The sequence below is a fragment of the Bombina bombina genome, chromosome 3 (genome assembly GCF_027579735.1).
Source record: "Bombina bombina isolate aBomBom1 chromosome 3, aBomBom1.pri, whole genome shotgun sequence".
In the NCBI taxonomy this organism is placed as follows: domain Eukaryota; kingdom Metazoa; phylum Chordata; class Amphibia; order Anura; family Bombinatoridae; genus Bombina; species Bombina bombina.
In genome coordinates this window covers 623,046,347-623,061,816 of record NC_069501.1, presented here as the reverse complement: position 1 = coordinate 623,061,816, position 15,470 = coordinate 623,046,347, and the positions used below count along the sequence as shown (strand labels likewise).

General features: G+C 37.0%; 1 protein-coding gene across 1 annotated transcript; it reads right to left on the bottom strand.

Annotated features, from left to right (window-relative positions):
* Positions 1-1,691: 1,691 nt before the first annotated feature.
* On the bottom strand, positions 1,692-8,865 carry FAM167B (family with sequence similarity 167 member B). The gene is made up of 2 exons (XM_053704823.1): positions 8,254-8,865; positions 1,692-3,908 (listed from the first exon to the last, which is right to left on the bottom strand). The coding sequence occupies exons 1-2, from the start codon at positions 8,542-8,544 to the stop codon at positions 3,645-3,647; spliced, it is 555 nt and encodes a 184-aa protein (XP_053560798.1). The 5' UTR covers positions 8,545-8,865; the 3' UTR covers positions 1,692-3,644.
* Between the last annotated feature and the right edge of the window lie 6,605 nt (positions 8,866-15,470).

The following is a 15,470-nucleotide window of genomic DNA, read 5'->3' as shown; positions in this document are numbered from 1 at the left end:
TTCTTGCCTCATATGCAGAAACCAGTCTGGGCTTAGATGATAATGGTAGCCACGCACATAATGCTATTATAAAGTGTGTTTTGGAGTTTATATCTGTTAAAGCCGATTAGGGAAAGATATGTAGCACATTTAGCCTTGAATGTACTTTTTTTATTTCTGAGTATTAGAAAACCCACAATATACAGAGCTAAATTACATGAAACGATGGAACATAATATAAATTGTTTAGTTATATATTGTGAAACAACTTTGCAACATACTTTAATTATTTAACACCCCAAGGTGTTTACTGTTCCTTTAATATAGATCAATAGTCATACGTCTTCTGTGATATTAATTGTTGCTAAACATAAAATAAATCGAATTTGAAGGGATATTCTAGTTAAAGCAGATGATACTGTGTTACTAATCACATGCTCAAGACCTTTTGTTTGAAATATAAAAATAATGTTTGGTTCAAAATTAACTAATTCCTTCTACCGGATAAGCAACAGGAGCCTTTTCAGATCTAGACCAGCGTGTACCATCCTACCTTCTATGGTCTTTCCAGTGGGAGGAGGTTATCCCATACCTAGGTGTAAAGTTAAAGTGACACTCAAGTCAAAATTAAACTTTCATGATTCAGATAGAGCAGGCAATTTTAAACAACTTTCCAACTTGCTTCCATTAACAAAATGTGCATAGTCTTTTTATATTTACACTTTTTGATTCACCAGCTCCTATGAGTGTTGTACAAAGGTTCACAGAATATGCATTTGTGATTGGCTGATGACTGTCACATGGTACAGGGGGAGTGGAAATAGACATAATTTGAAATTTGTTAGAAAAAAATCTACTACTCATTTGAAGTTCGGACAAAGTGCTTTTGCATTGTCTTTTTGTTGTGTATTTGTTGGTTATTTAAATCTACTTTATTTACTGCTCCTTTATAATCTGGCTTTTCTGATCACTTTGGAGGACGTCTTCCTCACGCAGTAATATACACTGTCCTTTGGCACATTTTTAGCATTTACGGTTTACTGGCCACAGCAACATGTATATTCATAAAGGTCTTTGTCACCCTTATATTTATATATTTCTTTCTCTCTCTGTCTGTCTCTCTCACACACACATGATTTAGAAAGAGTGCAATTTTAAACAACTTTCCAATTTACTTTTATCATCTAATTTGCTTCAATCTCTTGATATCCTTTGTTGAAACGCATATCTTTCTAGGCTCAGTAGCTGCTGATTGATGGTTGCACATAGATGCCTTGTGTGATTGGCTCACCCATGTGCAATGCTATTTCTTCAATAAAGATATCTAAAGAATGAAGCAAAATAGATAATAGAAATACATTGGAATGATGTTTAAAATTATATTCACTATCTGAATCATGAAAGAACAATGTTAGGTTTCATGTCCCTTTAAAGAAACAATAAACACCGGGACATTTTACAATACAATGTTTAATTATGCATAGCAAAACAACTCTGCTATATACTTTAATGATTTATTTTGCCCCTTTATATGTAATTTCGTTTTGATAATTGTGGCTTTTATCATTCTAAAACCTGGAAATGCACCCAGCTAACTTCCCAAGGCTAACTCTGCAACATATATTTTCCTAACTATCTTTAGCAGATAACAACTGTTGCCAACATTTTTTGAAGAAAATAAGAGATTAAGGAATCAACAAATTTCACATTAGTTACTGAAAAAAAACTCTTTATTTTACAATTTGATACAGTTTGGTACAAAGACTTAATACATTTAACAACTTTCTGCAAATTTGTGAATTCTATGTCTCATTTAAAGGGACAATAAACACCATGAAATTTGTATATACAGGGCCACATTATGAGTGGAGTGCAAAATATCGCTTACGCGAGCGCGATATTTGCTCTCCACTAAGTAATACCAGCGAACACAAATATGCGCTGTTATTACAAGTTGAGCACAATGTGAAGCATATACATATATATGTATAGAGAACACACAGTTCCCCATAGACTGCAATGTAAAGGCACTTTTCAGTGCTGGTTTTTTTCTAACACCCCAGACTCGCTCACATTAACCACTAAAAACTGCTTTGTGCAGGGTTTTTTTGTTTTTTTTAAAAAAACAAAAGATGCTCATATTTTTTAGTTTGAAAAAGGCACACTACAATGTATTTTGGGGCAATTGGGGGACATTTTAAAAAATAACCAAAGGTCTGACCTCTTGTTAATTTTTTGAGCACTAATTGCTACCGCAAGCTTGCAGTAGCAAAAACCAGCCACTTGTAATGGCTGGTTATTTATCGTGCGCCCAGGTGAATTTGTCCATTTGCGGGCACGCAATAAATTAGCGCTCCACTTGTAATCTAGCCCATAATGGGGTTTTTAATGTATAATATACCTAGTAAAAGATGAAGTTTCCAAACGTCTCCACACAAAAAGTTGAGTAAAAATCCACGTTTATTCAAACATAATTAAAAAGTCAATACAGATGAGGGAATTAGCAATCCAGCCAAAAACACGTCTATAATATACCTACTTTACAATATATTTGCATTATTTTTTTTTTCCTTTTTGTGTAATTGAGCAATTTCTAATTCTCAGAACCAAAACGGTACTCTGCTGACTTTTAAAGAAGACTAACCCTGCTAGATATATGTCTCTAACTGCCTTTAACTGAAAGCAACTGCAAAATAAATGCATTTATACAAACTTTATGATCATGACTAGTCTGGTAGTCTGCTGACTAAAGCCCTGATTGGCAAATCAAAATGAAACAAATGGTAAGTGTAGTTTGGCTATTGAAAAATAATTGCAGTAAAAAGGATGTTCATTTTTTTAAACTCATTAAGATGTCCGATATGTTATTATATAGTAGCACAACAGAAATGACTTGTAATTACAAGGTGTTTACCATCCATTTAAGGCACAGATATGTCAGGAAAGACATCACAATTCTTAACTAAATAAGAGTACGATAGCACAATATTAAATGTCTAAAGTAAAGATGTTGTAAAAGATAAGGGAGAAAAATGTTCTAAGGACTGATGACTAAGGGTTTGTACAAATAAGGGAGATCCCCTAGTGAAAAGCCTTGTTGTCTGCAGACTATATCACATATTGGCCCATCCAACACTTTAAAACTGGATTGTAATTAGAAGGTGTTTACTATCCCTTTCATTTTCACCCAGTTGTCTAGAATATCCTTTCATGGGCCATATGCACATGTGCACTAGCTGTAAAACCGATATGAGTATGCTTAGGCACAGGCATGACAGCCCCTATACTTTCCTTCACATGGTGCTTTACTCAGGCCTATTTTGTGAAAAATGTATTGAAGCACTGCATTGGTATACACAACACATTAAATATAAAAGTATAACCTTGCTATTATTGTGTTTTATGTCCATTTAATAGTAAAAACAAAAAGTATCACAACTTCAAGATTTAAAAGTAATTGCTAAATAGAGCTAAACATTTCATAACATAAACAATATATAAAGCCATAAAGGTAACAATTTACATATAGTGTGAGTTTTTCAGTCATTTTATGCTGTTTGTCAGTGTTACACAGAAATTAACAGTCAGATTATTTGATCTTTTAGGTATCAGAGGTCACAGCAGTCACTGGAGTTCGTAGAGCTATACACTGATTGAAAAAAGTGTTAGCATAGAGAGAAGCGTCGGGAGTTGATGTTCATGCGCGTGACCCCAATGTGCTTAAGAGGGGTGGATAGGGAGAAAGCAGCACGAGGGGGTATGTTGCAGAGCAGATCTGAGTCCTCATCACAGCCTTCCAGGTCATAGGTAGCATCATCCAGCATTTCCTTGTGTCGATCACAGGCCTGTTCCACCTTTAACTGTGAGATCTGAGCCCTCAGCCGCATGAGCTGTCTGGCAAGTGCATGGTCAGAGGCTTGCATTTCACTCTGGGGAGAGAACAATAGACAATATGTTCTAGTCACTTTAAGGTAAGTAGTGCATGAGGCTATATTACAAGGATACGTGTGCGCCCCCTAGACGTTACAATGTGCTGCACTCCATTAATTCATGCATATTTACTACTTATTTGTGGTGTTAAGAAGAGCAAGGCAGTAGCATAGCTTGTGCAGACTTAGACACTGGTAAATCTTCTGCAGAACCGTCAACTCCCAGCAAATTTATATTTATATTTGTTTCATATATTTCTTACAACCAGAAGCCAGGGAAATATGCAGGGGTCATGCACCCTGACTAGACAAACAGTGATCTCTGATCTGTAATACATTTAATACATAAATCATTTGAAGAGCATAGGAGTGGTAAAGTATCATGTGAAAGCAGTTCCTCTTAAAAGCTGCTGCCCCTCCCCCCCAAATACTGCTGCCCTAGGCACCGGGCTAGTTGACCTAAGCCAAAATTACATGATACTATAACATACTGAGTGGGGAGTAGAGGATTACATGACACTATAACATACTGAGTGGGGAATAGAGGATTACATGATACTATAACTAAGTGAGTGGGGAATAGAGGATTACATGATACTATAACTAAGTGAGTGGGGAGTAGAGGATTGCATTGTACTATAACTTACTGAGTGGGGAGTAGAGGATGACATGATACTATAACATACTGAGTGGGGAGTAGAGGATTACATGATACTATAACATACTGAGTGGGGAGTAGAGGATTATATGATACTATAACATACTGAGTGGGGAGTAGAGGATTACATGATACTATAACTTACTGTGTGGGGAGTAGAGGATTACATGATACTATAAAATATTGAGTGGGGAGTTGAGGATTACATGATACTATAACATACTGAGTGGGGAGTAGAGGATTACATAATACTATAACATACTGAGTGGGGAGTAGAGGATAACATGATACTATAACATACTGAGTGGGGAGTAGAGGATTGCATGACACTATAACATATTGAGTGGGGAGTAGAGGATTACATGATACTATAACATACTGAGTGGGGAGTAGAGGATTACATGATACTATAACATACTGAGTGGGGAGTAGAAGATTACATGATACTATAACATACTGAGTGGGGAGTAGAAGATTACATGATACTTTAACATACTGAGTGGGGAGTAGAAGATTACATGATACTATAACATACTGAGTGGGGAGTAGAGGATTATATGACACTATAACATACTGAGTGGGGAATAGAGGATTACATGATACTATAACTAAGTGAGTGGGGAGTAGAGGATTACATGATACTATAACATACTGAGTGGGGAGTAGAGGATTACATTGTACTATAACATACTTAGTGGGGAATAGAGGATTACATGATACTATAACATACTAAGTGGGGAGTAGAGGATTACATGATACTATAACATACTGAGTGGGGAGTAGAGGATTACATGATACTATAACATACTGACTGGGGAGTAGAGGATTACATGACACTATAACATACTGAGTGGGGAATAGAGGATTACATGATACTATAACTAAGTGAGTGGGGAATAGAGGATTACATGATACTATAACTAAGTGAGTGGGGAGTAGAGGATTACATTGTACTATAACATACTGAGTGGGGAGTAGAGGATTACATGATACTATAACTAAGTGAGTGGGGAGTAGAGGATTACATGATACTATAACATACTGAGTGGGGAGTAGAGGATTACATGATACTATAACATACTGAGTGGGGAGTAGAGGATTACATGATACTATAACATACTGAGTGGAGAGTAGAGGATTACATGATACTATAACATACTGACTGGGGAGTAGAGGATTATATGATACTATAACTAAGTGAGTGGGGAGTAGAGGATTACATGATACTATAACATACTGAGTGGGAAGTAGAGGATTACATGATACTATAACATACTGAGTGGGGAGTAGAGGATTACATGATAATATAACATACTGAGTGGGGAGTAGAGGAATACATGATACTATAACTAAGTGAGTGGGAAATAGAGGATTACATGATACTATAACATACTGAGTGGGGAGTAGAGGATTACATGATACTATAACATACTGAGTGGGGGGTAGAGGATTATATGATACTATATAACATACTGAGTGGGGAGTAGAGGATTACATGATACTATAACTTACTGAGTGGGGAGTAGAGGATTACATGATACTATAACATACTGAGTGGGGAATAGAGGATTACATGATACTATAACTAAGTGAGTGGGGAGTAGAGGATTACATGATACTATAAAATACTGAGTGGGGAGTAGAGGATTACATGATACTATAACATACTGAGTGGGGAGTAGAGGATTACATGATACTATAACATACTGAGTGGGGAGTAGAGGATTACATGATACTATGACATACTGAGTGGGGAGTAGAGGATTACATGATACTATAACATACTGAGTGTGGAGTAGAGGATTACATGATACTATAACATACTGAGTGGGGAGTAGAGGATTACATGATACTATAACATACTGAGTGGGGAGTAGAGGATTACATGATACTATAACTTACTGAGTGGGGAGTAGAGGATTACATGATACTATAACTTACTGAGTGGGGAGTAGAGGATTACATGATACTATAACATACTGAGTGGGGAGTAGAGGATTACATGATACTATAACTTACTGAGTGGGGAGTAGAGGATTACATGACACTATAACATACTGAGTGGGGTGTAGACAATTTAGTGACACAGTAAAGGGAGCAGGAGACACAGTAACTCATTGAATGGAGCGTGGAAGATAGCATTATACAAGAAGTGCAGAAGATAAAATGGCACGAAACATGAGGAGTAGAGTGTGCAGGACTGTGACACATTGCAAGTTGAACAAATAATGTAGTTACACAGGGCATGGCTGGTGTAGGATACAGTGATGCTGTAAGAGGAGCAAATTACACACAGAGGTCACATGGTACAGCCGCATATAATATAAATAACAACACACTAAGTCTAAATAAACACTGCACGCAGAGCATAGGAAGAAGGGAGAAAAATAGACATAGTTTTAGGGCACACTTAAAAAACAATTGGAACTAAACCCAGAGTATATGAAAAATAACAAGTCATTGAAGGCAAGACATAAGGTACATGGGCATCTGCACATTAGTAAACACAGTCATACTGCAAGGAAAAAGGAGGACAGATGAGCATAATGTTAGGCTATTACATACCACTGACATATTATAATTGTAGCTCTGATAGAAAAGGGCACAGGAATGTATTACAGTAATTGCAGGTAACAAAGACAAATAATGCAAATCAGGCAGATAACACAAGAGAATGCTAAAAAATAGGACGCAGGGACAAACTGCTACCAGAGAAAGAGCAGAGCTATCATGAGCACAATGTACTGAGAGCCGGGGACAAAGAATCCTACTCTAAATCGAGAATCTGGCAAAAAAAATCACAGTAATGTGAACCACTGACAAGCGACTTTGTAGTATTAGGGATATATTCTTTATAATAGAGGTTATTACACAGGGGTGGAAAAATACCAGTCAAGTTCAGGTAGAGGGAAAATGTTACTAGTAAGGAGAAAATAAAATAGTCTACTCAATGTTGATATTGTAAAAAGGCCAATTTCTTACCTGTCTTCTGTAGATTCTTACTGATCCAATATATTACACTAGAGGAAATTGTCATCACTGTCAATATACAATTCATGGGGGTTTAAGCTTGTGTTTCTTGCTTGCATAATTGGCTTTATGCAAAACAATATATTTTATACTAAATTATGACAGTAACTAGCCTTGTTGTCTGCAGGCTAAAGCTAAAGGCAAAAGGTAGGTTGAGTTTGGATATTGAAAATCCATTGCAGTACAAAAGATGTTTATTTTAAAAAGGATGTTAATTTGTTTTTAAAAATGTTTAGACTTAGCTTGACAGGTTATTCTATAGCAAGGCAACAGAAATGTATTCTAATTACAAGATGCTCACTGTCCCTTTATAACTTTGCCTTTGGTTTTCCGTCTATAGCTGTCTTTGCCCTAGCAATACCCAAATTATAAAACAAGGCTCAATTTGTATGTTCCAAATAGCTGACAAGGCCTTCTCTAATCAAGACACAGGGAAACATAAATGTTGCATAATAATTTGAAGAATATGAAGACAAAAACAGGTATATCTGTGTAAACTGACCAGTGAGAGCAGTAACACTCCTTTTGAGTTGCCCAAACACTCTGTATAAAAAGAGGGGACATTTACTGCTAGCATGAAACCCAATGAGGATGACAATCTCACTCAACTGAGTGACATAAGTTTTAGAAGAACACAACTGACTTCTTAGAACTCACCAGTTCCTTCCTCAGCCATTTCAGTGCATCATCCATGGACCTGAATCCACATACACCATTTATGGGAAAGTCTTGCTCCTGTTTTGGGGGGGCACTTCCATTGGTGGCTGGTTCTTGATTTTTCATCCATGGCCGCCCTTCCACTCTCAATGCCCATTCTTGGTAAGAGGGTCGGCGCGTTTGTAGGTTTAATCGGGCTGTTAGTGCCTTTACCGACTCCATGTTAGGGCTTTCCTCACCATCTTCTTCCTCCTCACCCAACTCACGGAATCTTACAGAGGTTAATGACATAGAATAGAGAGAGGATAAAATAATGACAGAAGTTCAGTGCTATAAAGTGCAGACTTTAGGAGGGGAGCTGTGAATGTGTATAAATTCCTTAGATAGCTGAAAGCATAACTATCTGAGCAAATGATTTACAGTTACGTGAGTGTGAGCAGAAGTGATAAATGTTTTAGGTGTAAGGAGAGGAGAGTTGTATCAAGGATGATGCTCTGTGTGTTCTCAAGATCCACATAGAATGTTGTGCTATGTCTCATGTTCCATAATTATAATTCAAGGAACCTCCCAGTTGTAGAGGAAGTTGTGTACTGCAAATAACACAATCTGTTGTACTTACAACCTTTAAGAGAATAACAGCTCCCCTTCTGTGCATGCCCTTGAGGGGAAAGGTTAATAACAAGCATTAACTTTCTATCTATTTAAAGCTCACTCTGTGCTACAAGAAGTAGAGAGCAGGAAATTGAAGGGTGTGGGCAGGATAAGGAGGAAGAGAGGTCTGGAAAAGAACAATCAGTTTGGGTCACAGTGAGCTTCATAGTTTGAACCTGATTCACCTACATATTTATGCATGCAAGTATTTTGAGAGCATTGCTTTTTCCTGTATATAAATATAACACTTTATACCAATGTTCTGTTTTCCTATATAAATACTGCTAAAAGAAGTTTTAAGCTAGATCTATGTTGTTATAATTCATATCACAGTATGTATGTGAGGTCATAGGGCAATGAGCAATATAAATTAGATTGCTAATTATAATAAAATCATATTCTTATGAACCACTGGAGCTACAAGTGGGGGTCTGTGTGGCCAGCTCCTAAGGCATTATGTACAGTTGTGCTCATAAGTTTACATACCCTGGCAGAATTTATGATTTATTGGCCATTTTTCAGAGAATATGAATGATAACACAAAAAAACTTTTCTTTCACTCATGGTTAGTGTTTGGCTGAAGCCATTTATTATCAATCAACTGTGTTTACTCTTTTTAAATCATAATGACATCAGAAACTACCCAAATGACCCTGATAAAAAGTTTACATACCCTGGTGATTTTGGCCTGATAACATGCACACAAGTTGACACAAATGGCTATTAAAGGTAACCATCCTCACCTGTGATATGTTTGCTTGTAATTAGTGTGTGTGTGTATAAAAGGTCAATGAGTTTCTGGACTCCTGACAGACCCTTGCATCTTTCATCCAGTGCTGCTCTGACGATTCTGGATTCTGAGTCATGGGGAAAGCAAAATAATTGTCAAAGGATCTGCGGGAAAAGGTAGTTGAACGGTATGAAACAGGAAAGGGATATAAAAAGATATCAATTGATAATGTAAATCATCAGTGTTCAAACTCTAATCAAGAAGTGGAAAATGAGGGGTTCTGTTGAAACCAAACCACGGTCAGGTAGACCAACTAAAATTGCCAGAAAAATTGTTCGGGATGCAAAGTCAAACCCACAAAGAACTTCAGATGAAATACAGGACTCACTGAAAACATGTGGTGTGGCTGTTTCAAGATGCACAATAAGGAGGCACTTGAAGAAAGATGGGCTGCATGGTCGAGACGCCAGAAGAAAGCCATTACTATGCAAATGCCACAAAGTATCCCGCTTACAATACCCCAAACATCACAGAGACAAGCCTCAAACCTTCTGGCACAAAGTCATTTGGAGTGATGAGACCAAAATTGAGCTTTTTGGCTACAACCATAAATGCTACATTTGGAGAGGAGTCAACAAGGCCTATGATAAAAGGTACACCATTCCTACTGTGAAACACGGATTTGGATCGCTGATGTTTTGGGGATGTGTGAGCTACAAAGGCATAGGAAATTTGGTCAGAATTGATGGCAAGATGAATGCAGTATGTAATCAAACAGAATGCCTCATTTTCCCCTTTTTGGTTATAGTTTGAACACTGATGATTTGCATTCTCAATTCCTTGAATATCTTTTTATATCCCTTTCCTGTTTTATACAGTTCAACTACCTTTTCCTGCAGATCCTTTGACAATTCTTTTGCTTTCCCCATGACTCAGAATCCAGAATCGTCAGTGCAGCACTCGATGAAAGATGCAAGGGTCTGTCAGGAGTCCAGAAACTCATTGACCTTTTATACACACACACTAATTACAAGCAAACATATCACAGGTGAGGATGGTTACCTTTAATAGCCATTCAAACTCCTTTGTGTCAACTTGTGTGCATGTTATCAGGCCAAAATCACCAGGGTATGTAAACTTTTGATCAGGGTCATTTGGGTAATTTCTGTTGTCATTATGATTTAAAAAGAGTAAACACAGTTGATTGATAATAAATGGCTTCAGCCAAACACTAACCATGAGTGAAAGAAAAGTTTTTGTGTTATCATTCATATTCTCTGAAAAATGGCCAAGAAATCATAAATTCTGCCAGGGTATGTAAACTTATGAGCACAACTGTATAAGCATACAGCTGTATACAGGTTAGTTGGCTATTATGCACATGCTCCTGAAAAACATCTTGATTTAAAAAAATATATATATTTGAAATAATATATTGAATTTTTACATGTAAATTGCAGAACAAATGTAAGCCTTAACATTTGTATTGCCATGCAAATCTTTCTATAGAACAAATTGTAATATTAGAATATAAAATTTGCATTTAAATATTTTAATCTAGCAATTGCACATCAGTTTTAAAGATTAAAGCCTATAAAAATCAGTTGCCAAATACTACAATTTGAATATTCTAAAGTATCATTTAATAGCATCCATTCTAAGCCATTATGTGCTAGATTACACTGGGAAGTTATTTACCTCATTTGAGTACTTTATGTAGGGAATATATATTATTTGACTCAGAAACAGGGATAGGCAAGGTGTCCGTATACGGACACTGGTGTCCGTGACTAGCCCTTGCAGTGTCCGCCACAACCTAAGTATATCTTTTCTTTCTGATTAAATAATAGGAATAAAAAAAAAATATGTAGTGTGAATAAAGTTAGTGGCTTGTCAAGAGACTGCTAGTGATTTTGGGGTGATAAGTTATGGAATAAATAAAGCCTGAGTGAAATACTGGATGTGTATCTGCATCTGTATAATAACACCCATCTATACATAGACACAGTAGTGACACTGGCACATGCATATAGCCAGACAAGGGCTGGTTATAGAATCAGTGGTATCTGCATCAGAATAATAACACCTAGCACTATATAATGACACAGAACAGTAGTGACACTGGCTCATGGGTATAGCCAGACAAGGGCTGGTAATAGAATCAGTGGCATCTGCATCAGTATAATAACACCCAGCACTATATAATGACACAGTAGTGACACTGGCACATGGGTATAGCCAGACAAGGGCTGGTTATAGGGTCAGTGATATCTGCATCAGAATAATAACACCCAGCACTATATAATGACACAGTAGTGACACTGGCACATGGGTATAGCCAGAGGATGGCTGGTTATAGGATCAGTGGTATCTGTATCAGTATAATAACACCCAGCACTATATAATGACACAGTAGTGACACTGGCACATGGGTATAGCCAGAGGAGAGCTGGTTATAGGATCAGTGGTATCTGCATCAGTATAATAACACCCAGCGCTATATAATGACACAGTAGTGACACTGGCTCATGGGTATAGCCAGAGGAGGGCTGGTTATAGGATCAGTGGTATCTGGATCAGTATAACACAAAGCACTATATAATGACACAGTAGTGACACTGGCACATGGGTATAGCCAGAGGAGGGCTGGTTATAGGATCAGTGGTATCTGTATCAGTATAATAACACCAAGCACTATATAATGACACAGTAGTGACGCTGGCTCATGGGTATAGCCAGAGGAGGGCTGGTTATAGGATCAGTGGTATCTGAATCAGTATAATAACACCCAGCACTATATAATGACACAGTAGTGACACTGGCTCATGGGTATAGCCAGAGGAGGGCTGGTTATAGGATCAGTGGTATCTGCATCAGTATAATAACACCCAGCAGTATATAATGACATAGTAGTGACACTGGCTCATGGGTATAGCCAGAGGAGGGCTGGTTATAGGATCAGTGGTATCTGCATCAGTATAATAACACCCAGCACTATATAATGACACAGTAGTGACACTGGCACATGGGTATAGCCAGAGGAGGGCTGGTTATAGGATCAGTGGTATCTGCATCAGTATAATAACACCCAGCACTATATAATGACACAGTAGTGACACTGGCACATGGGTATAGCCAGAGGAGGGCTGGTTATAGGGTCAGTGGTATCTGCATCAGTATAATAACACCCAGCAGTATATAATGACACAGTAGTGACACTGGGGCATGGGTATAGCCAGAGGAGGGCTGGTTATAGGATCAGTGGTATCTGCATCAGTATAATAACACCCAGCACTATATAATGATACAGTAGTGACACTGGCACATGGGTATAGCAAGAGGAGGGCTGGTTATAGGATCAGTGGTATCTGCATCAGTATAATAACATCCAGCGCTATATAATGACACAGTAGTGACACTGGCTCATGGGTATAGCCAGAGGAGGGCTGGTTATAGGATCAGTGGTATCTACATCAGTATAATAACACCCAGCACTATATAATGACACAGTAGTGACATTGGCTCATGAGTATAGCCAGAGGAGGGCTGGTTACAGGATCAGTGGTATCTGCATCAGTATAATAACACCAAGCAATATACAAAGACACAGTAGTGACACTGGCTCATGGGTATAGCCAGAGGAGGTCTGGTTATAGGATCAGTGGTATCTGCATCAGTATAATAACACCAAGCACTATATAATGACACAGTAGTGACACTGGCACATGGGTATAGCCAGAGGAGGGCTGGTTATAGGATCAGTGGTATCTGCATCAGTATAATAACACCAAGCAATATACAAAGACACAGTAGTGACACTGGCTCATGGATATAGCCAGAGGAGGGCTGGTTATAGGATCAGTAGTATCTGCAACAGTATAATAACACCCAGCACTATATAATGACACAGTAGTGACACTGGCTCATGGGTATAGCCAGAGGAGGGCTGGTTATAGGATCAGTGGTATCTGCATCAGTATAACACCCAGCACTATATAATGACACAGTAGTGACACTGGCACATGGGTATAGCCAGAGGAGGGCTGGTTATAGGATCAGTGGTATCTGCATCAGTATAATAACACCCAGCACTATATAATGACACAGTAGTGACACTGGCACATGGGTATAGCCAGAGGAGGGCTGGTTATAGAATCAGTGGTATCTGCATCAGTATAATAACACCAAGCACTATAAAATAATGTTTATAATATCAAATGTACCTTAGTGTCCTTCACTAAGGTCTGTACTTTGGAAAATGTCCGCCACAGCCTTTGTCTGTGCCTATCCCTGCTCAGAAATATAAAGAAGTATTGGGATGTCCATCACAAGAAGTATTGATTTGAGACAGAATACTATTATATATTTAAGCTGAATAGTTAGTAAATAGTCATTAATAAATATAGAATTTATTTAGCTTTGATTTATGTCTTCTATTTGATGGCAAGCTCCTGTATATATAATCAGAATTATTAGGAATTAATGTAATACTCATATTTAATTTATGTACATGAGAAATGCTCTTTTGAATTAAAGGGATAAGATAACCTGTTACGTATTATTATTATTAATGGAATGTTATGTATAGCAAGTTCCTGTTTATATAATAAGAATTATTAGGAACAAAAGTAATACTCATATTTAATTTATGCACATGAGAAATGCTCTTTTGAATTGATAGGATACAAATACTTGTTACTTATTATTAATGGAATGTTATGTGTATAGTCTGGATACGTCTATGTAATATTTTATCATAAACACAATGTATTTTTGCATCTACATGTACCCGTTAGCATTGTTTGTATCAAGCTAACTGTTTTATTGTGATAAGATAGCAAGTTGATCTATGTGAAACAGAACAATATTCAAGTGTTTACCTTTAATCTTACAAGTTGTGATAGCATTGGCATACTCACCTACGTATTAAGCATAGCGATGTGTTATTTGGTGGTTCAGTTTTGCTACCTGGTATAAAATAGGGAGTAGCCTATGTATGACTACCTATGATTACGGGAAACCCAAAATGAGTCAGTGATGTCATACGGCCCCATGGTCATAGAAATTGTTTGTTGTATTGGATAGCGGTGAGCACTAGTTTGCAAGTATTGATTTGAGACAGAATACTATTATATATTTAAGCTGAATAGTTAGTAAATAGTTATTAATAAATATAGAATTTATTTAGCTTAGATTTATGTCTTCTATTTGATGGCAACCTCCTGTATATATAATCAGAATTATTAGGAATGAATGTAATACTCATATTAAATTTATGTACATGAGAAATGCTCTTTTGAATTAAAGGGATAAGATAACCTGTTACGTATTATTATTATTAATGGAATGTTATGTATAGCAAGTTCCTGTTTATATAATAAGAATTATTAGGAACAAAAGTAATACTCATATTTAATTTATGCACATGAGAAATGCTCTTTTGAATTGATAGGATACAAATACTTGTTACTTATTATTAATGGAATGTTATGTGTATAGTCTGGATACGTCTATGTAATATTTTATCATAAACACAATGTATTTTTGCATCTACATGTACCCGTTAGCATTGTTTGTATCAAGCTAACTGTTTTATTGTGATAAGATAGCAAGTTGATCTATGTGAAACAGAACAATATTCAAGTGTTTACCTTTAATCTTACAAGTTGTGATAGCATTGGCATACTCACCTACATATTAAGCATAGCGATGTGTTATTTGGTGGTTCAGTTTTGCTACCTGGTATAAAATAGGGAGTAGCCTATGTATGACTACCTATGATTACGGGAAACCCAAAATGAGTCAGTGATGTCATACGGCCCCATGGTCATAGCAA

Excerpts from the sequence above, each read along its gene's own strand:
- FAM167B (XM_053704823.1), bottom strand. The coding sequence starts at position 8,544 with ATGTCATTAACCTCTGTAAGATTCCGTGAGTTGGGTGAGGAGGAAGAA. Across the intron at positions 3,909-8,253 it reads AATGGCTGAGGAAGGAACTG|AGTGAAATGCAAGCCTCTGA; the intron begins GTGAGTTCTAAG and ends TTCTCTCCCCAG.